The sequence below is a fragment of the Ahaetulla prasina genome, chromosome 3, assembly GCF_028640845.1.
Source record: "Ahaetulla prasina isolate Xishuangbanna chromosome 3, ASM2864084v1, whole genome shotgun sequence".
In the NCBI taxonomy this organism is placed as follows: Eukaryota; Metazoa; Chordata; class Lepidosauria; order Squamata; family Colubridae; genus Ahaetulla; species Ahaetulla prasina.
This window is the reverse complement of record NC_080541.1, coordinates 132436208-132460276: the sequence shown is the minus strand read 5'-3', so window position 1 is coordinate 132460276 and position 24069 is coordinate 132436208. Positions and strand designations below refer to the sequence as shown.

The 24069-nt window shown below is 35.9% G+C and overlaps 2 protein-coding genes across 2 annotated transcripts in view; one reads left to right on the top strand and one right to left on the bottom strand.

The window, feature by feature from the left end:
* The window catches only part of CDC73 (cell division cycle 73), a 108136-nt gene that overhangs the window by 42505 nt on the left and 41562 nt on the right, over positions 1 to 24069 (bottom strand). The window lies entirely within an intron of this gene.
* On the top strand, positions 848 to 8516 carry B3GALT2 (beta-1,3-galactosyltransferase 2). Its single transcript, XM_058178097.1, has 2 exons — positions 848 to 1713; positions 6064 to 8516. The coding sequence occupies exon 2, from the start codon at positions 6191 to 6193 to the stop codon at positions 7457 to 7459; it is 1269 nt and encodes a 422-aa protein (XP_058034080.1). The 5' UTR covers positions 848 to 1713; positions 6064 to 6190; the 3' UTR covers positions 7460 to 8516.

Genomic DNA, 24069 nt, shown 5'->3' with positions numbered 1-24069 from the left:
AGGATCTAATTGCTAAAAATGATTAACCTCTAACATTTACAAATTTTTAACATGATGCCAATCTTAAATAGAATAGCTGAAAAACTCTTTCTTCTTCAAACTGCATTACAAAACCATGGCTCATCCTATGAAGTTGAATGGCAGGAGATTTTGGAATACCTTTTTTAAAAAAAAATGTATTTACACAATGCACAGTTAAAATTATTTATTTTATTATCAAGAGTAATAACTCTAATAAAAAGGAAACAGAAATAAATTAATAGAAAACAAAGCTATAAGCACTGCCTATCAAGGAGGTTATATCTCCCTATCAAAGTCAATGTGCCTTTTAATCTCAGTTGAAATGAAGAAATCCAGTAGAAACTATAATAATGCTTACAGCACGAATGAATCATTGTTGCAATGACATCATGATGCAAACGACATCATTTGCCCCCTCTCAGATGTCATAAAAACAATGATGATTTTGTATTCAAGCCTGGCTAATGGAATTCTTCAACTGCTTTTTAACCACATGGAATTAGAATATTTCACTAAATAAACCTTTGGCCTCTTTTTTTTTTTTTAAAGAAATGGGTGTCAAATTATTACTCTGATAATATAATTGTTTTATATATTTAAAATATGGTGAAGTTCAAATTGATAGAAGCTGTTTTGACTAACATTTTCAAAATAAGGCATGTGTCTAGTATAAGCAGATCAATTTACCTCAAGATAATTTTTAAAAATCTCAAGGTAGCTTCTGAAAAATGGTGAAGGTCAATATACTAAAGAGTTTGCATTTATATAATGCAGAAATTTGTTTGGATTCAGATAACTAATATCTGACATTAAGACATGTTTAGGAAGTGGTAGTTATAGCACTAAAGATAAAGGAAGGCAATTGGGGAAAACACACTGATCTCGTCAATCCCCATTATCTCTCATTTTATTCATTCAATGCTATGCTGGATGTGTGTATCGTCTGTTGAAGGGAAGCAAAAGCAGTGAGCTCTCTCTGGCTGCTTTCAGATTTAGTCCGAATGAATGCAAACTGTCACGTGGGACATAGCCAAGCAATGACGTGAAATTCTGCTCTGTCAGAAGACAGCATCTGTCAAAAGCCCACATTTAAACTGCTGCCTTCCTGTGCAGCAGCTGAGGAACTACGGATTGGATTTTTCTGAACAAATCCTTCAGCTAAATCCCTTTTCTTCCTCACATCTTTCAACTCATCCTTTTTGGTTACTGCCTAGCAACAATGAAGAAAGTGGGCTAAATCTTATTATCAAATGCCGGAGAACAGCTCCTGATTCTAGCTAGTTCTTGCTGCTTTGCCTCACATCGCCACTAGAAATATGGATACTGAAGAGAGAACACAGCACTGCATTGTCCAAGAAGGGAACCACCAACTGTAAAAGCTTCAATGCTTCTATTGTCAGCAGCAGCAGACAATGTCTGCGAGGATGGAAATTAGAAGTGCTGCTTCCGTCTCTTGAGAGATGACCACAGAAAAACCAAGACAAGAAGGCTGGTGACCAGGGAAGGAAGCAGAGCAGGAAGCATACAGATGGACACAGTGGATGCCTTGAAAGCAGTCTCGGGCAGCAGGCTATTGGGGGGAGGGAGATGAAAGCATGGCTGATAGCATCTTTTTGGCTGAAGGGATGGTGTGCCAAAACTACTTGCAGTGGGCTTAATCTTTTCATGCTACAAATGGCCTGAACAAGGAAGGTATGTCAAATCATTGTATGATATTTCATTCAAGTGCATGATTTCTTAACAGACTAGAAAGCACTGTTATTCACTCACCGAGAAGTCAGAGTTAATGCTTCCATGGATGATTAACTGTGTTAATGTATATATTTATATAATGTATACAGGGCTTTTTGTATGAACAGCTGATAAAAATGTGACTGGATTGAAATGTGCTTGTTAAGAAAACCATCACTTGTAATCCAGTGCTAAGACTGGGGAGATTAGAAAAATGAGAAAGAAAGGTGAAGAAAGACTATTAGCAATAACAGAGTTATATAAAAAAATCTCCTTCACCTGTCTTAAAAAAAATTGGCTAATCAAATTAGGAACAATTTTACTCTTACTTGGGTAACACTAGTAACACAGCTATTAGGCGATATATTCTGAAAACCATCAAAGCACACTTAGGCAGTCCAGTAAGTTCAATAGCATCTTCAACCTTTCAAGGTTTGATTTACTCCCTTAGCCCCTAACACCCAGTGCCATATGATTATTATTAGCAGCCACACCTGATACATAATCCTCCAAAAGGGCTCCAAAAAAGGATAGTGTTTTGAGATTCGAGCATCAGGATCAACCGGGCAGGTAATAATATCAATAACCATCAGAATTCTCAGAAGGAAGCATCAATATACTATTTCCTTCAAAATGGGGGCATATATCACATCATCCCAAGTTCTGAGTAGTATGTCATGTTTTGAGCTGCATAGTAACAAAAAGCTGTTATTAAACAACTACGTTGCCAGCATTCCTAGTCATTTAAACTTGATGGTTTTGTTTGAAATGCTTATTGGAAAAAAAACAGGTTACTTATCTGCAATAAAAATTTAAGACCTCAATCCATTGCAATTTTAATACTGCTTTACTGCCTGAATCCTTCTCTTCCAAAACCCGAGCCACAACTAATAGTAAATGATTAACAATTGTTAAGCATAAATGTGTTTTCATTGCCTTAGGCAAACTAAATATATATATATATATTTTTAATGGAGAAATCTGGTTTTAAGAAAATAATAGGACAAAATCTGAGGTAAATTACAAGAATAGAATAAACAGACTGAAAACATGTATTTTGAAATATCTATCATGTATAATGTTTAAAAACCTTTAGTCAAAATAAGTTGCTTTATTCCATGGATTTTTATTTAAACTATTAGGATTTTGAAATGACTAATGAAGATTCCTTCACCTGGTAAGCCTTAATGCAGGTATGTCAAAACTAATATGAGGCCCTATTTAATACAGACATTAAAAAAACTGCCCTGCCTGATATATCAAATTTTATTATTCCTTCTTTTCCCCTCAAATATTCTAATTACTGACTGGAGCTCTCAAGAGATAAAAAGAAATTATGGGCAACTTAAATATGCAAGTCCATAACCAAAACAAAACATCATTTTAGTATTCTGTCTGAACTGAGCACCTGAGACTTAAGGAGGCATTCAACATAGCCTTTTAATGTAGGCCATGATCCAAAGTGGCCCATTTATGATCAGAGAGCAAGCACTAGCTTCCACAGTTCCATTCTTGTTTATCTCAGTGCCATGTAATTTCCTGACCCTCAAGAGTGGCTGTTAGGGATGCTTGAAACGGAGAAAGATCCAAAGTGCATGTGATGCCACACATAGTGTTTTGGATCCTAAACTATGAACATTTTGCATTCTGTGGAGAAACCAACTTTAAAATTTAGATGCATCTATGTATCTTGAAACCTTATATTAACTATATTGTAGGCATATTAAATTTTAAAATAAGTGCCCTCACTAATTACAAAACTGTAACATGATACATGCAAAAATATTAAGGAACTGATATAATTGCTAATTTTCTTACAAAACCAATGTAATTGTTTTCAGCTAAGATTATGTTAAATATTTTATGCATTCTTTGATTGGATATATTGTAATAGTAAAATCAATTAACACTATATTATATTATAATATAATTAGGTGACAAATGCCTTAAAGAACAAAAGACTATCTTTTTCTGTACACTATTAAGTGTACTAAAGATGTAGATGTAATGAACAAATATCATGTTTAAATATTTAAATACAGGAGACCTAGTTCAAATAAAATCTAGTTCTAAAAAGACACAGCTTAGAGGAAATCCTTTGGTGTCCTCCACATAGCTGCACCAGTTAACTGTATCTCAAGTACTTAATACATATTTACATATACAAACAAATCATCTAAAATATGATTTTAAGTTTATTAATTTTTTAATTAAAAAGTATAAATTATAAACCAGAAATTATTAAAATACAATGTTAGAATTCATCCAGGATTTATATTGTAGATGTTTAAACTTGAAATCTTTCAAGTTCAAAGGGGCAACTTTAATAGGATATTTATTGTTCCAGAGAAAACAGTTTTGAGAATTTTAATTTATAGCTCAAGGATGGTATAAGTTTTGCAAAGATGTACAGCATCCTACAATTCAAAGCTAAGCCTACTACTTGCTCCTCCTAGTGGTAGTTAGTACGATGAACTGGAGCTTTTGTTCTGAATGACAGAAAATACTTCTTTTGAGACACCAAAAGATTTGCTATGTGTTCCATACTGTACTGAATTTTCCTTAATGTCTACTGGAAAAATTAAAAGACTGTATTCCCATTTATTTCAATCTGTTTTTGCTACTGTATATTTAAGTTCCTATTTGATGAAACACCCTGTTAAGGACAATTTAACATTATAATCCCTCTCAATCACATTCTTTTTAAAATGTGAAATTGACATTGAATATGCCATTCATGCAAAACAGTAGTCCTTTTAAAATTTTTTAAAAAACCAATATATGCTTTAAGAGGTGGCAAAGTCATTAATTATAATGTAAATGTAATTTTAAAAAGTATTGTTTCTTATTAAAATATTCATATGACTTTTACTCCTGCTTGGAGCCCTAGCATTTAAAACAATGCATGTAATCACAAATCAATTATATTATGTTCAAAATGGCTCAGTTGAGGATAATGTCTTGAGTTTTAATATCAAAAAAAAATTTAATATCATAAAAATTCCATATTACCTTTATTCTACAATACAAAAATGAAGTAACAGTAAAAAATATTTTATAAAATATTAGTTATGATCTACCAACAATATTTAAATATTGCCTATAATATCTTATTCATCATAGGTATGTACAGCTTTTCTATGAAGACTGATTTATTTCTAGGAAATGCTACTAGTAGGCATAGGGAGTGGGTCTGTATGTGTAAGTACATAGTTGAAATCCCAAATGAATTACAACAGCTAAAGGGATATTTAATGTGATCTTTTTTAGTATAATATAATCATATAAAGAAAATAATATCACGATCTCTTGTAACTTTTTAAGCACATTTAACAGGATCAAAATCAGTTATGAATCAAAATGTTCAATATTTGTTAATTCTGAAGGATATTTAAGTGAGTTATTTACGTCCTGAAAATTAATTTTAAAAAGTGCATCTTCTCACTGACTTTCTGAATGCAGGAGGGCCCAATGGAAACAAGCCAAGCAACATACTGTGACTAACAGAGCTCTGCTATAATCAATCATTTATGACTGTCCCTCTATCTATGTATGACAATTTCCCAAGAGTCACTGGGACTAGATACTATGAATCATACTAGGTAATGCATTCAAATTAGCTTTAATTAGTACTCATAATCCTGCCACTGGGTACCAAATCCTTTATATTTGATCTTTACCGAGAACCCTTCGTTTGCAGTATGTTGAAACTTGGTTTGACTCAAATCATTAATCATCTTGCTCCAAGCAAATCTATTTTAAAACATACACTCCAATAAGCAAGTATATGGGATTGTAGCAACCCTGTTACTAGAAAGTACTTTAAAAAAAAAAAAGTAACAGCTGTACTTCAGTGGCATATGCAGAAGGGATTCTTGAGGACAGAAAGTTTTAAAACCACGGGAACATAATCTTGTTTTGCATCGATGCCATATATTAATCTCGTACAGTTTTTAAAACAGATTGCACAAAACAAAAATTTAAGAATAGCATACTGGGCAAGTATTGGGTATGGATTTGAAGAATATGAGTTCAAAACCTGCAGGTTTTGAACTTAGAACTAATCAAAGACTTTGGGAGCTAACTTACCAAATGAAAAAAAAAAGAGAATAAATAACCAAGTGGTTTGGATGCCAAACCAATAAATAAGAAATAATTTGAAAATTTAACAGTAGTGCATAAGTTATTATCGTTGTTTGTTTCCCTTTTCTGTAAAAAAAACCCTCTTCTTTTTGACATGTTCCTTATAAAAGGAGCTTTGAAAGCAACCTTTGAAAACTTATTCACTTAAATCTCCTTTGATTTTTACAGAGCTCGCCAGTTACTAGCCATCTCCCTATAAAAGACGCAAGATGAATTCCATGAAATAGCAGTGGATCCCAAACAAAGAAAGCACTTCCTTCAATCATTCTCATATCCATTATTGGATACTTACAACATGCTTCAGTGGAGAAGGCGGCACTGCTGCTTTGCCAAGATGACCTGGAATAACAAACGGTCTCTCTTTCGCACACACTTCATTGGTCTACTCTCTCTTGTGTTCCTTTTTGCTATATTTCTGTTTTTTAATCATCATGATTGGCTGCCTGGGAGAGTTGGATACAAAGAAAACCCTGTGGCATATACTACACGGGGATTTAGATCAACAAAAAGTGAAACAAATCACAGCTCTTTAAGGACCATTTGGAAAGATGCAGTTCCTCAGACCCTGAGGCCACAGATGATTATTAATTCCAATGATACGGGAGTGTCATCTCAGGGAGTTACTGGTTTAGAGAACACGCTCAGTGCCAATGGGAGTATATACAATGCAAAAGGAACTGGGCATCCAGCTTCGTATCATTTTAAATACATCATCAATGAGCCTGAAAAATGCCAGGAATCAAGTCCTTTCCTAATACTTCTTATAGCTGCAGAACCAGGCCAGGTGGAACCTCGGCAAGCTATCAGGCAAACCTGGGGGAATGAAAGCCTGGCACCTGGGATTCAAATAGTTCGGATTTTTTTGCTAGGTTTAAGTATTAAATTAAATGGATACCTTCAGCAAGCCATCCTAGAAGAAAGCAGGCAATACCATGATATTATCCAACAAGAATACTTGGATACTTATTACAACTTAACAATTAAAACACTCATGGGGATGAACTGGGTGGCCACCTACTGCCCAAATGTACCATATGTTATGAAAACTGACAGTGACATGTTTGTAAATACAGAGTATTTAATACACAAGCTTTTGAAGCCAGAGCTGCCTCCCCGGCAAAAATACTTTACTGGCTATCTAATGAGGGGGTATGCACCTAATCGGAACAAAGACAGTAAGTGGTACATGCCACCTGATCTGTATCCAAGTGAACGCTACCCTGTATTCTGCTCTGGGACTGGCTATGTGTTTTCTGGAGATTTAGCAGAAAAGATTTTTAAGGTTTCACTGAGTATCAGACGATTGCATTTAGAAGATGTATATGTAGGCATCTGTCTTGCCAAACTGAGAATTGACCCAATGCCCCCACCCAATGAGTTTGTCTTCAATCACTGGCGGGTTTCTTATTCCAGCTGTAAATATAGTCATCTAATTACCTCCCATCAGTTCCAGCCTAGCGAACTGATCAAATACTGGAACCACTTGCAACAGAATAAGCACAATGCCTGTGCCAACACAGCAAAAGAAAAAGCGGGAAAATATCGTCATCGTAAACTGCACTAGAAAGGACTTTTCTAAAAATACTGCAAAGTGTAAAAAGAAAAATCCAGTTGAAAGCATGTACAGTGGGGGGAAAAAGTGATGTGCTTAAGAGGGAGATATTTAAGATAAAGCACTTAATGTGTGAAAATTATTTTTTTAATTTAAAAAAATTATCTAATTCTTTAGAATATTACAAAAGGAATATTAACCAAAAGGTTTTCAATGGCAGGAAAAAGAGAAAAGGCAGTATCAAGATATTTGTGTTAATGTGCAATAATAAGCATGCACAGCTTGGTGGTACAATTGCTATTTATGTGCCAATAAAATTCACTAAGCAAATATTCTATATTAATTTAATTTCTAAAATATTTTTGTGAAAAAAACAATGAGTGAAAAACAACTGAAAAAATACAAATCAAATTTCTCCTACTGACTGAAATTTCAGCTGAGTATACATAATTTTCAAACATGATTTTATATGGCACCAATGCTATCAGAATTTAAAGAATTCCCATGCTCCAACAGAAATAATATCTTGGAATAAGAACACTGACAACTATGTAAAATATAAAATCTCATACAGATTACAGCTTGCCTCATTAAAATATTTTTAATGAACTGTTTTTTTGTAAAACAAGTCCTTTCAATAGTTAAAACACTTGGATTGCCATGTAAGATACACCAATATTTCTTGACAATTTTTATCTAATATTTTAATGCTCTATCAAAATAGAAAGAAACTACTTTTAGACACTACAGTGAGAATATACTAAATTCAAAAGCTGCATTTATACGTTTCATTTGGAAAATATGTAATAATCTACATGTTAAAAAATATTTAGGTATGTCTCAGGTTTCCTGTGATGCCATCCATTTTTTCAGTTCATTTAACAGCACCCACCCAAGAAGAATTACTCTAGTAACTAAAGCAGGGGTAGGTTCCACTTACCTTTGCTACTGGTTCGCAACAGTAGCGGGCGGGTGGTGCTTCTGCGCATGTGCAGAGCATCCGTGATGACGTCTGGGCAGGTGTGCGGAGCCTCCCGCCACCGTTACTACCAGTTTGCAAGATCCGGACTGAATCAGTAGCAACCCACCACTGAACTAAAGTATACAAAAAATATGATCCTATATCCCACTTGTTGTTATAGAGATAGTTTAATATTCAACTAACAATGTTTTCCATGACACTCAAACTGAACAGAAAATGGTTGTAAAACTATCAATTAAATCCTGACATTTGGTGAATAAGCAGGTTTTAAAATTTATCAATGACACATGGAGATTCTATTAAGGTTCTTTAACAGAACTTTTCTGCACCTTCAAATTGGCAAAATTCATTAATATAAATATTAAATTGTTGAGATCACTGCTTCATTGTTTATAACTACACTTCAATCTTAAAAGATATTTTGATTTCAAACTTCAAAGATCTGACTCAAACAAAACAAGAGCCATCATCAGGAAACTCAACTCAATCCTTCTGAATACTCATGGAAAGCAGATAGTATATTTGCAAAATAGTGAACATTCTCCGAAAGTTTATCTTCATGCAATGATCTAGGCTACCACCAATATGAATAGTTTCCAACTTCTGTCTTTCAATCTGGCATGCTAGAAGTTTTATTGTATCAAAATAATCTTGTTTTGGGCAGGAACTGACTGTGTTGCTGTTCAGCTATTCTCAAACTGCAGTTCCTATAGTTCCTTTCCATTGGCAATGATGGCCAGAGTTAATAGTAATAGAGGTCAAAAACAACCAGAGGGCCATCACCATCCACACCATTGTTGACTTAGAAATGTATTTAACAAAGTAGCAGATAAATGAAAACTGGAAAACATAAAATCATATTTATCCCATTCAATAACTTTCTGAAGAACTGATATTATACCCATCCTATTTCTAACGTGGAATTGCAAAATTCCACTGGATGTTTTTGCCCATGGTAAATCTAATTAATTATGTATGCAGTATTCTTATTACCTACAAGCATTAAAAACTACTTCATACCCAACTTGGGAGAAATTGCTTCATTGGATTACTAAGTACTTGTGCTGGCTGAAATATGAGCTCATTAAAAGGAAATCAAGCCATAGAAAGTTGGGAAAGAAGTATCGAACATTCATTGTTCCTATACTGATGTAGTGGATTAACAGGGGATTGCATCATAGTAACCAGTTATTTCTTCCCATCCTCCATTAAACAAACTACTGTCAGATGAGACTCCTTCATAATGGGTTACATTTCTCACTCATAAAAAAAAATGTACTAGAAAACCAGGAAAGTCAGTATCCTTTAAATCATACAATTAAATCTGTCTGAAATAGATTTGTGGTCACTTCACTGCAATCTGATTTTTATATTTCTACAATTAATTAAACCACATTTTGTAAGCATCAAAACAACACAAACTGTTCAGAATTAAAACGTTGTACATAATAATGGACAATTAATAAGCCAATTTACCGATAACAATATAAAAAGATATTTAGTTGATGAATTCTGACAACAAAAATTGTTAGGAGTATAGTTCCCATAATGTTCTGTCTTAATCATAAAGAACAGTCCTAAATGTGAAACAATGCAGCAAAAAACTTTTAAAATATGAAGGAAACCAGCTGGGGCTTATTTACAGCCAGTAGAAAGAAGTGAAAAAAATCATTCTGAATCAGGCTTATTGGGAATTGCCTCCCTTTATTCTCAGTGGACTGGAGCCAGAGAAAGTCAACATTGATTGCACAAGTTCCACTGAAATTAATGACACTGGTTACAAAAGAAATCCCAATTGTTCCAATGGAAACTAAATAAAATCAAAGCAGTTGGGTTAATATATAATAGCTTTAACAGACACTAAATTTTCCAACTATGATTGTAATGACTACATAGCAAGTGTGCATTTTTAATCCTAATATATTTTTGTTTTATGAAATTATATTTTATGAAATAAAATTAGTTAATATTTTTGCTCATGGCAAACAAAATATTCTAAGTCTGAACTGTTAAAAGCAGGAATGAGCAAGCCATAGTCCGTAAGTGGCTTCCCTGCATCCCCAAATCACACAATTGAACAAGGCTTCTTAGAATGGCTGCATTTCAACTGAATGATTTCAGAACTTGGTAACTGTTTGTTACCAGGTTTGATGATAAGGATGGGTATGCTTAGTTTCCTAAAGCATTCCATTACAAATCCTAACCAATATCCTGCATTTTTTTTAAAAGGTGGGGGGCAACCAACTTTGCTTTTTTTAGGACAGCTTCATGCCCAATTCAGTTGATTAGGAAACTGAACTGCAATCCTGGCTCTCAAAGCTGAGCTTTTGGAAGTAGAAAAATATAATTAAAATAATAAAAGAGGCAGTAATCATCTACATTTATTTGTGTGCTATAAATAAGAATTCATTTCCTAAAACCATTTATTAAATTAACCCAGTTACTGGAGAAATGTCAAGTCCAACTCTTGGTGATCCATTGACACCTATCATTTTGCAAAGCAGGATAGCTGAATTATCCTAGCTATAAATAGAAAGACTGCCCTAATGCTTCAAGAACACAGGTGTCCTGATAATACATGTAGGGTTGACCAAAGATTTTGAAAGGGGTTCTTGACCAACTGTGTTAAACAAGTAAAGCATTACTTCTCAAAGCCTCAACGCTATTGTGCATTTTTAAAATAGTGTTGGCCTCTTTGAAGACTATCCACAATATTCTGGGATTGCTATATCTAAGGAGGTACTATACTTTCCTGCATAGGCAGAAAATTAGATACAGTCTTGAAGTGAGCAATGTAAACCTTGAAAGAATGATGGTGCTCTGATGCATTGAGGAAGGGTGCTTCACTCACTATCAACACACTCTGCAAACCACTTCTTCTGAGTAAGCCTAATATCCAACCAGGGAGCCACGAAGTTTATATAGTAACCATGAGCCAAGGATGCCTTTTGTCTGTATTAATAATGATACAGAAACCATCTTAATATCTTCCATTAAAACACATATTCACAACTTGGAATTCTACTATAGGATACACCCAAATTTATCCTACCTTTTCTTCTTTATCATCAATTCTCCATTTTTTGTTACTGCACATTAAGGTTTTCACACAAGGAATTTCCATTTTATAACAGGGAGGAATTTGAAAAGAGTTTTTTTTCCCCATCATTTCCATATAGTCTTTTCCAGCATGAACTCTTCCAGTACTTTACATGGAACTATATTTCATTCATTGTGAACTAACCTTCATAACTACCTTGCTACTAAATATCATTTTATAATCTTTTAGTTTACTGTTATTAGTTATAGTAATATTCGGCAATATTCTTGAAAAAAAATTATATATCGTATTTTTTGGAGTATAAGATGCACTGGAGTTTAAGACACACCTTAGTTTTTGGGGAGGAAAATGGGGGGGGGGAATCTGCCTACCAGGCATTCTTCTGGCTAGCATCCTTAGCCTGGTCAGCTTCAGCACATTAGTTCACTGCCTTCGCTCGCACGTGCCTGGTTGGGGCTGAAATACAGCTTCTAAAGCACAGCTGATCGTCGGAGGGAGCAGCAATGAGAACAGCAGGCGAAGCACAGAATATTGCTTCACTCGCAAGCGCCTTGTTGAGGCTAAAAAAACAGCTTCAAAAGCACAGCTGATCATTGGAGGGAACTCCAGTGAATAAAGCAGGTGAAGAGTGGAAGGGATATAAGAGAAGGCAGGAAGCTGTTTATGTTTTTAGCCTCCAAACACATGTTTTTGAGCGGCGATAGGCGGCAATGTGCTTTGGCGATCCCCGCAGCCTAGAACGGCTCTCAAGCAGAGCATCTGGAGGCTGAAAATGCGACACGTGGTGCCCAAAATGGCTAACCCAGCAAGGAAGAGGACGCGCAGAAGCCGAAGGGTGGACGGGGCTACATTCGGAATATAAGGCGTACCCAAATTTTCAGCCTCCTGTTTTTTTTGGGGGGGGGGTGTGTGTGTGTCTTATACTCCAAAAAAATATGATATATTAAATTGTAGGTGGCTGAAAAAAGAAAGTTGTTTCTATTTCATTTATAAAAGCATATTAATTTATTTCATTAGGGCCATTATGTTCCCAGGGAAAAAAAGATACAGATAAAAAGAAGCAATAATGTTCTTAAATTAATTGGAATATGGAATTATGAAATGTCATTTCTACATAATATCTCTTACTGTAGTTGGCGATAAAGTAACTTAACCTTTAAGGCCACCGGAGTCTGATTTCTGCTCAAGAAGATTCTTTCAATCCATTAATACTTAGCTTTTACCTAGTAGCTAGCATCACAAATAAGTTTTCACATGAGGGATACTTTGTGATGGCTGAAAGCCATATATGACATAAGTTTTAATGGGTGAAAAAATTATGCAAAAAGTAAAGCTGGATCTCACTTGGTGATGATGACATTTTCTATTTTTAAATAGTTTTTAACGGAGCACATGCCATGTTATTTTTTAAATTGTACGGTACTCTTACTCTGCAACGGAACAGTAATTATTTTCACAAACTTAAGAAAACAGGGCAAAAGTTGCTTTTTAACTCATTCAAGGCATAATTCCCCCCTGAATTTTGGCCCCAATATATGGGCTGAGCCCAGCTCAGTACCTTGCATGAAATGGACATCTTGTTCTTTATATTCAACCATTTAGTTGATTCTTTGTGACCTGATAAGCAACAGTTCTTGTTTATTCATACATGCATACATACAATTTATAAGCCATCTGACTTCCAACAACTCTTGAATCAACTACTATTTTACCCAATCTGAAGAAGCTGTGAAAAGATAGCTCTGGCTATTTTATTAGCTTAAGGACTTATTTTTTTTTAGAACACCACTATAATCAATAAACTGACACTGATCCCTTTCCTTTATTCCAATATTCAGCAATAATACATGATAATACACTGATAAAGAATAACAGTTTTCCATGCCATTTTCTATTCCTTTTGTATAAAATCCCATACATTATGCTGGATGTAATCTGCCAGATATTCGTCACTGAAGAATTCTTTATGTTCTTTCTCAAAATTGGAATTTAAAGGAGTCTATTAAAGCTGACAATTTCTACCCCCAATATAAAGAACGATTTGTCTCTTTCAATAAAATGTAAAAAAACACAAAACTATGAATACTATAAAAGCAGATTCTATAGGTAAACATCCTTTTCAGTAGCATGTTTTTCCATTAATGCAACAATAAATAGTTTCAATAAGCATAACACATCTATTTTATTTTTAAAAAAGGAAGGCGGGGGGGAGCAAGGGATAAAATAAATGTTGTGATGCAAACCTTGCCCCTTATATATTTGTATGCAATATCACAATGCAAGTATGAAATAGCAGAGCTTGTATTCTACAAGTGTTTCATTGTTTGATATCATCATGGCTAACTATGGACACTTATGCACAGAACTGAAAAGGTTGCTTCTGCCCCTTCTAGTGATGTTACGACATTATTACTACATTCTTTGCAGATTTAGGAAACATTCTGATCCTTTGCATATAAATCAGACATTTCTCCATTTAAAAGATTCACCAAAATTAGAGCAGGGCAGAACACCAGGATCTGACCAATAGTCAGGAATAAACTATCATAAAGACAAAAGAACAAAACAAGATACTAACAAATGTGCCTGTCTAAAGAGTTCTTCACATGAAGCATGGCCTATGGCACGTTTAGAGTTTACCAAGTTGTGAGTCCAACAGATATCAAATCTGATATTTTTCTCTGCTATGCTCCACTGGGCTACACTCAATCACCATCAACCATAAATAAGTCATGATTACTAGTTTTTAAACATGTAGCTATAAAGAAAAGAATGATTTGGTCAGTGCATTGACCAAAACTTTAAAAGCTCACAAATATATTGTGTATGTATACATGTGAGCAAAAATAACTGATCTTATCAAGCAAATATTGTTTTTATTTCATTTCTAATTGTTCATTTCCTTGTTTTTTCCATTTACCCAATCATAGGAGCAAATTAATTTGTATCTTAGGACAATATTCCATGTAGTTAATGACATGGTCTATAATCCCAACTGTTTATGATTATGGAGTGCTTTTTTTGGGGGGGGTATTTAATGTATTTATTGCTCTTATTTCATAAGAGATATGAAAACTTTCTTTCAGTAACATAAAACCCTGAAAAATATAAATATAAATATATATATATATTTAGCTGACGAACAACACCTAAAAACCGAACTACACACTCTCACAAACGTACTAACATCCAATGGATTCCAGAGAAATAAGATTACCAAACTAATCCAAAAAGAACCCCCCACTAAAATCCAAGACAGAGAACAAGAAAATGGCACAGCCCTCCTCCCATATATAAAAGGCACCACAGACAGAATCAGCAAGATCCTCCACAAACATAACATCAAGACAGCATTCTGCACAAACCAAAAAATATCCACCATCCTAAGAAACCCCAAAGACAAAATTGAGTTAGAAAATCAAGGAGTATATGAAATCCCATGCACCGCCTGCCCCACCACATACATTGGACAAACCAACAGAAGAATAAGTGCACGCATTGAAGAACACAAGAACTCAGTCAAAAAAGAGGAACCAACTTCTTCCCTGGTCCAACACCTTAAAGCCACAGGACACGATATTGACTTTAAAAAGACCAGAACTATCGCCAAAACTGAACACTTTAACAACAGAATAATCAGAGAAGCCATCGAGATAGAAAAATGCCCACACAGCATGAACAAACGAGATGATACCTCCCGCCTACCAGCCATTTGGAAACCCGCCCTTATTGACAAATGAGTCCCTAACACGAGGAATGACACCAGACCCACACTCACGAGGTCCACACAGGATGTCACCACCACACATCCACCCAGAAAGCAGACCCAAACCCACACTGATCAGGAAGCACGACCAAGGACCAGAAGCCAGACCGCAGCTGCAACATTAGCCATTTCAAACCCCTCCAATCCATACATGCAGCAGATTGACATCCACTATGAAGATGTAGCAAGACCACGAACACGAAGCCAAACAACAGCAATGCAGCTCATCAGCTCAAATCCCTCTGCAACTCAGACTAATCTGAGCACAACCAAGCCCCCACCCAAACAGGACACACCCCCATCCAATCAGAGCACAAAAAAACCCCATCCAATCAGAGCACAGCCAAGCTCCCACCCAATCAGTTCAAATCCCCACTAGCAGTTAAAAAGGAAGAAACAGCTGCAATCACACATTGCTCCCAGAAGCACGAAGCTGAAGCCTGAAGATGACGAATAAGACTTCGTCGAAACGTCGCCAAGATACTTCCAATTTTACGCGGGAGAAAACCCGAATAACCAAAGACCTACATACAAACACCCGCGAAAACCTCAGAAAACATATATATATATATAAAAGATCCAAAGATTCAAATTTGTACTTTAAATTCATCATGAAAAACAGGAAAGATAACTTTGACCTGTTTCAGATTTGGAAGAAATACTGCCCCAATAAAAAAAATAACCTGTTTAATTTTTTAAAGAAGTTTCTACATTCTCATGTGGTGATCCTTTTTTAACCTTAAGTCAGTATCTGTCTGTGAGAGGAAGAACACACTGTGAAGAAAATGCCTAAGCTTCTTCTCCTCCCATTGTTGTCTAAGAGCTTGCCCTTCCTTTTTCAATTTAAACAGGCTCTGCCTGAAGGGGAAGAATGGTGGAGAAAGAAAAGTAGTAGTTGATAAGGAATTTGGGGGGAAATTAAAAATTGATAAGGAAAGGAAAGGAAAGGAAAGGAAAGGAAAGGAAAGGAAAGGAAAGGAAAGGAAAGGAAAGGAAAGGAAAGGAAAGGAATTCAGAAGTGAGTTGAAGACATCAGAACTGAGTAGTGGAGAAGCAGACCAAAGTATTAGGTATGCTTCTCCCTGGGGCTACAGAAGTGACAAAGCTATAACAATTGCGATGATGACATGAAATAGTAGCAGCTTTCCCACAGCTAGAAGAAGTGGAGAATAGTAAGACAGATCATCCCGAGAAATAGAAGTACAGGCTGTACTTCTGAATTTCCTACAACTAAACAAAGTACCAGAGAGTCATTGCTAGAAATATGAGCACCAAAGAGCCTAGAAGAAGCAAAGAACAGCAGCTATAGAGTTGTTGCTGCCACCAGCACAAAGGACAAGCCACAGCAGCCTATGACAATCCTATTAATCCTTCATCCAGCAATTGGTCCATAGAGACAATGTAAGTGACTGTGGAGACAGTGAGTTGCGAGAGAACTCATAATGGCTTAGACCAACTGGTGGTCCATGGACTACTGATGGTCCGCGAGAAAATTTTGGTTATCCACAGAAAAATTATTTGCATTTTTTATATTGCACTATATCAGGGGTCCCCTGGGCTGGATACGTGCAATGAACACTTTTGTTACTGCAGAGAGTCTTTCCCTTTGGAGTCTTTTTGTGCAGGTCAAAGGGGGGAAGAAATTCCGACTTGGGGTCTGCTTCCTGGTGTGGGGCTTTGGGTGAAGGCTGGAGGGAAGTGCCGCTGGTGACGAAGAGCTGGAGGGCCTTGTCCCAGTGGAACTGTATCATGGCCTGGAACTGGCTGACTATATCAGCCCGCTGCACCTCCAGGTGTCGGTACCTGGCCTTGCACTCCCGCAGGTCTTCCCTCTGTTTGGAAAGCCTATGCTCGTAATCCTTAGTGAGGTGCTTCTGCTGATCCTCCTTCTTGGTCAGATCTAATTTGAACTGAGCCAGCTGTTTTGCCAACTCTTTCTCATGGTGGCTGCTTAGCTCCACCAACTGCTTCCTGTTGGGGCCCTAAGGAGCCCGGGCAGGCAGGCAAGGAGTGTCTGGGAGGGGAGGGGCGAGTAGAGGCTGGTGAGACGACTCTCCACGTGTGTGACATCGAGTTGGCCACCGCCACCCAGTCACATGACAACCTAGCCACCCTCACCCAGGCGGTCAATAGGCAGATCATATTAGTGGTTCGCAGGATTTAAAATTATGAATTTAGTAATCCTTGAGGTCCGAAAGGTTGGTGACCCCTGGCTTAGAAAGTAGAGCTAGAACAGATTAAAAAGGATAAAGACCTCAGGGATTATAGCATCCTTCAATGCTCTTCTACATTTCATTGCTAGCTTTCTAAATTTTCATGTTCTTTTGTGACCAAAGACAGATAAAAGGAAAGATGGAAGGGCAGAAGGTAGGATGCCCTCAGAGAGATGCCCTGGGAAAAGGGTGGGGGAACTCTTCCACATTTGGATCACAATCCAGACTGACATAACTCTTATTTGATGTATCCCATGGGCTGACTGCATTAATCTGGCAAACAACCATTTGTAGTATTTCCATTGAAGAGGTATTATTAGATAGAAAACTCATCTCTGGTCCCTGAAAGTTTAGCTACTGAAATGCTTTATGAATGCTTAAACTAGTAAAATAAAATGTCATATTTTTTGAATATGCATTGCATCCTTAAAATAAACACAAACCTGTGCAGTTGCTAATTCCAGTGAAGGGAAACACAGCAGAGTGAGAGGTCAACTTCTATTTCCATGTCAAAATATCAAACAGCTTTGCAATTACCTTGATTGCAGCCATATTTAACAACACTCTGAGTAGATATAATACTAGAGGAGGAAACTGACATGAAAGCATAATAGTAGGTTGATAATACTAAAGTAAATTTACATAGAAATCAGTCAATGAATATTAAACTACAAAGGAAACAAGAATATACTAAATGTTGAAGTACATTTTCATTTAAAGGGGAAATGTTAATTGTGGCCCTTAGTGAAGAACAACTCAGAGATGTAAACTAAGTACCGAATGACAGCACCCTTTTCATAGTTAAATAGAAGGTTCTGGACAAATTACCATATTGTCATCATGTTCTCATGATGCTATCCCATGGCAACAGTTTTAAGAATCCTCTTGTAAGTATTTAATATCTAATCATTTCACAACAAAGCCAACTAAATGATGGTAGGGACAAAGAAGAACTGAGATTATGTAATTCAGAATTGCTGCATATTAAAACTATTTCCCTGGGTTACTGTGGGACTTAAGCAGTATGAACACAACAATTCATGAATACTGATAATATGCAATCCTGCTAAATTTAAAAACTATTAATTTATTAAATTTATAGGCTGCACTAATTTATATGACATCGGGTGGTTTAGAGAATACATCAATAACAATAATAACAATGCAGACTATATAAACTCTAAGAACTTCTGGGGAAAAAATCAAATTAAACAAACAAATTAACAACCAAAATGTCTCACAGAGAATCTACTCTCCATTCTAATCAAGAGTCTGGGGACAAAGCCAAGTTTTAAGGGTTCTCTTAAGCAGTATTAGCAATAGTACCTTAGATTACCCCAGATTACAGTGCTAATTGGTGATTGAAAAGGGGAGCTTGAGAAATCACAGGTATTCCAGATGGCAGGCACAAAGAAGTACAGCAAAGTGTATCCCCAATTAGGACTGCAACCTGGGGGTAATCTAAGGTAATATTCTTTCTAAAAGGTGACGTTCAAAAAGTCCTCATTCAGTCAGGTGGACTCTACTTTCTGATCTTGTGGACTGTCTTCCAAAATGTTTTTCAGATGCTCAGCTTTCAAAGCAGCAGTAGTCTCTGGCCATTGCCTGTGCCCCAGCCAGCTCCCAGATGCAGAAAAAAATGGCATACTCTTGATCATCCACCTCCTGCACAGAATGCTCCTCTCCTCTGGACTGACCAATTTAGAAACTTTGATAAGAACCAGATCTAATTCTTTAATCTAGCAGCTATCTATCTTCTCAGGGCCAAAGAATGTTGCCTGCCCCATCTTGTCTATCTTTTTGTCACCCTTCACTTTTTAATGGCTTTAGCAGCACTACTTTTATATTTCCTCAGAGGTCCCCTTGCTAATATATCACCAGCAGAGTTTCCTCTCAGTCCACAAATCACTCACATTACAAGGACACTTGGCTCTTTCCATGGCTTCTGACTAAAAACAATCAAAGTTCTTGCTCTCCTTCACTTCTTCCCAAGTTTTCATACCATCCATTTTCACAATCTAAACAAACAAAATAACTAAACTAGCTTAATAGTTTTCAAAGAAGCTGAAATATTACTGTTGTACTTTTCCTAAAAAATAGACTCTTCTCTACCAGCCTCAGATTTTGTTTACCTGCCAATCTTCTCTTTAGGAATCCTTGGCTTTTTACTTATTTCCTTGCCACGTATTCTTTATTTTTTTCCTTTCAACTGGTGCTTTTAAAGCTTTTTTTCCTGTTTTTATGCACCAAATGGTTCCTATCCTTCTACTGATTTTTCTTTTTGATTTCAACACTATTTAACTGCCAAGGGTTTTGCTACTAGATTCAACTCTGATTTTTCTCATGGAGGCATGTCAGAATCCAGAAAACAAAGCAAAACAAAAAGTATCTTACATTTTATCTCGGCGTACTTATATATAGGATGGATTCTTGTGCTCATAAACTCTTAATATAGAAACGGATGACACATTTTCTTCTTTGGTTATTTCTCTCAGTACTCTGAATATCAGACTCACCATCAATAAAGGATACAGATATGCCAACACAAATATTTAAACCAGGGGTGAAATCTACTTACCTTCCTTATCGACTTAGAAGTCTACATACCACATGCGTGCATGTCACATGCGCGCGCAGACCTTCTGCACATGTGCAAAAACTTCTGCGCATGCGCAGAAGGTAAAAAACAGAATGTTAAAACCAGGTAGTAATGACACCTGGGTGGCGGGTGTTGCCGGTGTTTCGGCAATCACTATCAATCGCCGAACTACCGGCCACGATCACTACCGGATCGCAAGATCCAGTCAGAACCGGGAGCATGTCACCCCTGATTTAAACCCTGCTGAAAAAAGTCCTGAAATAATCCATTTGAACTGCAACTGAAACCTACCAAAACTCACTGTTACTCTACCAAGGCCAGACATAGTGGTCACTATTTGTGCTTGCTTAAAAGCATATTACTAATAAGAGTAATAATAATATTCTAGTTGAAATCAGGTAATTACCATACATAATTTAACTAAAAAATATAAGCACAGTAATATTGTGTCAAGCCAACATTTAACAATAGTTGTGAATGACTCCCATTAAACTAAAAAGCCAAAATGAATGTAAAGCTTTAAATAGACCCCTCCCCTGCAATTCATTCATTCATCAAGAGTGAGAACCATCAAATGTTTCCTTTTATATTTATAGTGACAACTAATAATCATTGCAAGTTATGTATTTATGATATTTTAGTTTGCTACAGCATAAATGGAATACATAAAAAACCAAAACACTTTTTAATGTTCTTTTGTAGAAATATAGAATATAAATAGTGGAAGAGAATATAAAGATCATCAACCACCTGCCCATGGCAGAAATCTACTATACTGCATCATTTGTAATAGCTTCTGTTTAAATATTTCCAGCAAAAATACATCTGCCATCTCCTCAAGCTGTCTGTTCCATTGCTGAAGAGCTCTTACCATAAGGTTTATTTTCTTGATGTCCAAATGAAATTTACTTGCTTGTAATTTAAACTTTTTAAGTTGGGAGTCAGGCAACAAACAAACTGAATAAGCATAATAAATTCTTGACTTCTCATATGGACTACTTGGACAAATCCTTTCCCATTTTCTATATAGCCTTTCAGATATTTACAAGCAAGCTATCATGAGTTCCAAACAGATTTCTCCAGGTTATACCCAGTACCTCCAACTGTTCTTATTTTTTTTCCTCCCAGTCTCATCATTACCTTGGTTGCATTCATATGAGCACATTCCAGTTTGTCAATCACTTTTGTAGAGCATGAAATGTAAACTGGAACCAATATTTAAAGTGGGCTCTGATCAATATAGAGAAGTGGAAAATGCCATTCTTAGATTTTGACACTATATTTCTGTTGATACAGTTTAGGATTGCATTTGCTTTTCCCAGATTATATTTTTGGTTCATGTTCATTAAAAGATCCTGATGATTTTCATGTGTATTACTGTACAATATATACATAATTCCCCATCCTATAGTTACATTGTTGATTTTTTTTTCTATCCAAACATAATTACACAGTATTTTGCATTTGCTTCTGGTTCATCTTGCTGCCTTTGGCTGAATGTTTCAACTTTTCAGTACCCTCCTGAATTTTGCTACTGTCCCCTAAATTGCAATTATTATCCTACCCATCTTTGAGTCTTCTGCAACTTTCATCATCATATTCTTAATGTTTCATCCAAATCATTTATTAATATGACACCACTTAATATTTCACTTTTGGCTTAATAAATAGCCATTAACTCACTGAGTATGATAGTTCAATTAGCTCTGTTTCTATCTAAATTTAGGTTTGTAAACCTATGAATTTACTGTTCCCATACAAGCATGCAAAGCTAATCTTTAAGATATAAGTGACCCACTCTTTAAAAGTGACAGCATCACAATAGAGATATCTATAACTATATTTTGACAACTATGAAAAGCGGTTTTACTATAGAATTATGTTTTTACTGCTCTTTTTAGAATGTTTATCACAATTGTATTATATGTATGTGTGTTTAAACCCTAAATATTTAAATTACAAAACTGCATTTTATTTAATTTTCTTATTTCAACTCTGCCATTTTTGGTAGTTTGAAAATATAGTGTACAATATTTAAAATATGATAAAATATTTTTATCATATAAAGAACAGCTAAAATTTTCTAAGCTTAAACTTTCTGGAAAAAACTACAACAATGCACACTTGTACCAATGTAAAAAGGTCAGACTGTTTCTAATTCTCAGTGCATTTCCAGAAAAGGTAGAGAAATGCTTCTTTAAGTTAACTGTAGACAATATCAGGATGTTGATTCTGGTTACTCAAAATTCCCTAGACTCATTTTTTTTACATACTGTATGCTAATATTATAAATAAATAATACTTGGAGCAACTTACATTCTGAAGCAATACCTTTAATACTACCAAACACCTCCCTATCTCAAGTCATTGGGAAATAATGAATAGGTGGATAAATAGTTTAAATATATGGCTCATTGTGTGACCATCCATCTAAAAATAATAAATACACACATTAGACTTCAAGAAAGCCAATTCCAACAAGCTTAGAAAAGTATTAAGTGAGAACCCATTTACAAATATCCTTTGATCAAGTTGAAGGCGGATGGGAACATCTTAAAAACAAGATATGGGAAATATAATCACACACCACTCTAGTGATAGGAAAAAGTGTTGGGGGCACTTAGGAAATTTCTATGGATTAGCAGGAAGGGTCATTCTATGTCAAATAATCTGGGGCTCCGAGGTCGACCATCACAGATTTTGATGAAATTTGGTGTGAACATGCACACACATCCCCAATGAATATTGGTAAAGTGTTATGTTTGTTGATGCAATACTTGCAGAGATATAGTCATTTGTATGAACCCATACCGCAGCCTTCGACAGTATTACTCTGAGAATACAGCAACTTTGAGACATAATATCTCCAGCAATATTTTGTTGAGAGAAACAAAACTTGGTCCTCTTGTACAACTTCTTGGGCTCTATTAAACAAAATAATAAAAACATTTTCATGAGTGATCTCCATCTAGATAACTGGAAGCAAAGTTGGCCGAAAATGACTGCAGCGCGAAAAAAGGGTAAAGTTCTTATATTTTCTTATATCTCTGGAAGGAAAGGTATGAGAAATGTGAAACTTTGCGCATAATAACTTAGCAATACGGTTGTCAAATATAAAATTTCATTCTCCTACTGCTTTCCAATAGTTCACAAGTGGAGTGTAAAGTTGATGGTTTTTGTAAAAATGCCAAAAATAGGGTATTTTCAGCCCACTTTTACAAAAAAAGACCTTCTGGAAACTCTGTTAAATCATTCTCATTAGAAAGAGCATGTTTCAACCCCCCTAAAAAAGTAGCGATGGTGTTCCATCGCTGATGTATAAAGTCCTAAAAATAGGGGAAAAGTGGAGGATGTATGGCAACCTCACATCCATTCTATTACTGTTTCGTCTTGTTTGTTTTATATAGACATCATTACTACTATTGTATTGCATTGGTCCATGGTGACATTGTCACCACCAGTTCAGGCACTTGACCCAGCAACCCCATTGCCATAGGCGACACACCTGATAGCCATGCAATACCATCCACGGGTGGATTTCTTGGTTGAGGATCGCAAGCCTGTAGTTTGGTTTCTTCCTTGAGGTTCCAAAGCCTTGTGTGTGTGGTTCCCAAGCTGCCAATTGGGCAGCTTATCCTAGGTTCCCAAGCCTAATATATGGTTTCCAAGACGAAGGTCATTCTTTAGCGTCGCTTCTAGAATTGATACTGTCAACCTGATGATGTGACTGAAGGCACTGGAAGCACACAAATAAGATGTGGTGCTGGAACCCAACAAACATCTTGTCTTTCAGGCCAATAAAATGAATGAGCTGGCCCTCACGGATGCATAAATGTTACAATGCATCATTTTGTTCAATCAAAATTTCCACGACGTTGCCTACCCACCATTTTTTGTCATCAATGCAGGCAACATAACAACCGGGAAAGAGATCGGCCAATTTTAAATTTGGAGATGTTATGTCTCAAAGTTGCTGAATTCTCAGAGTCATACTGTTGAAG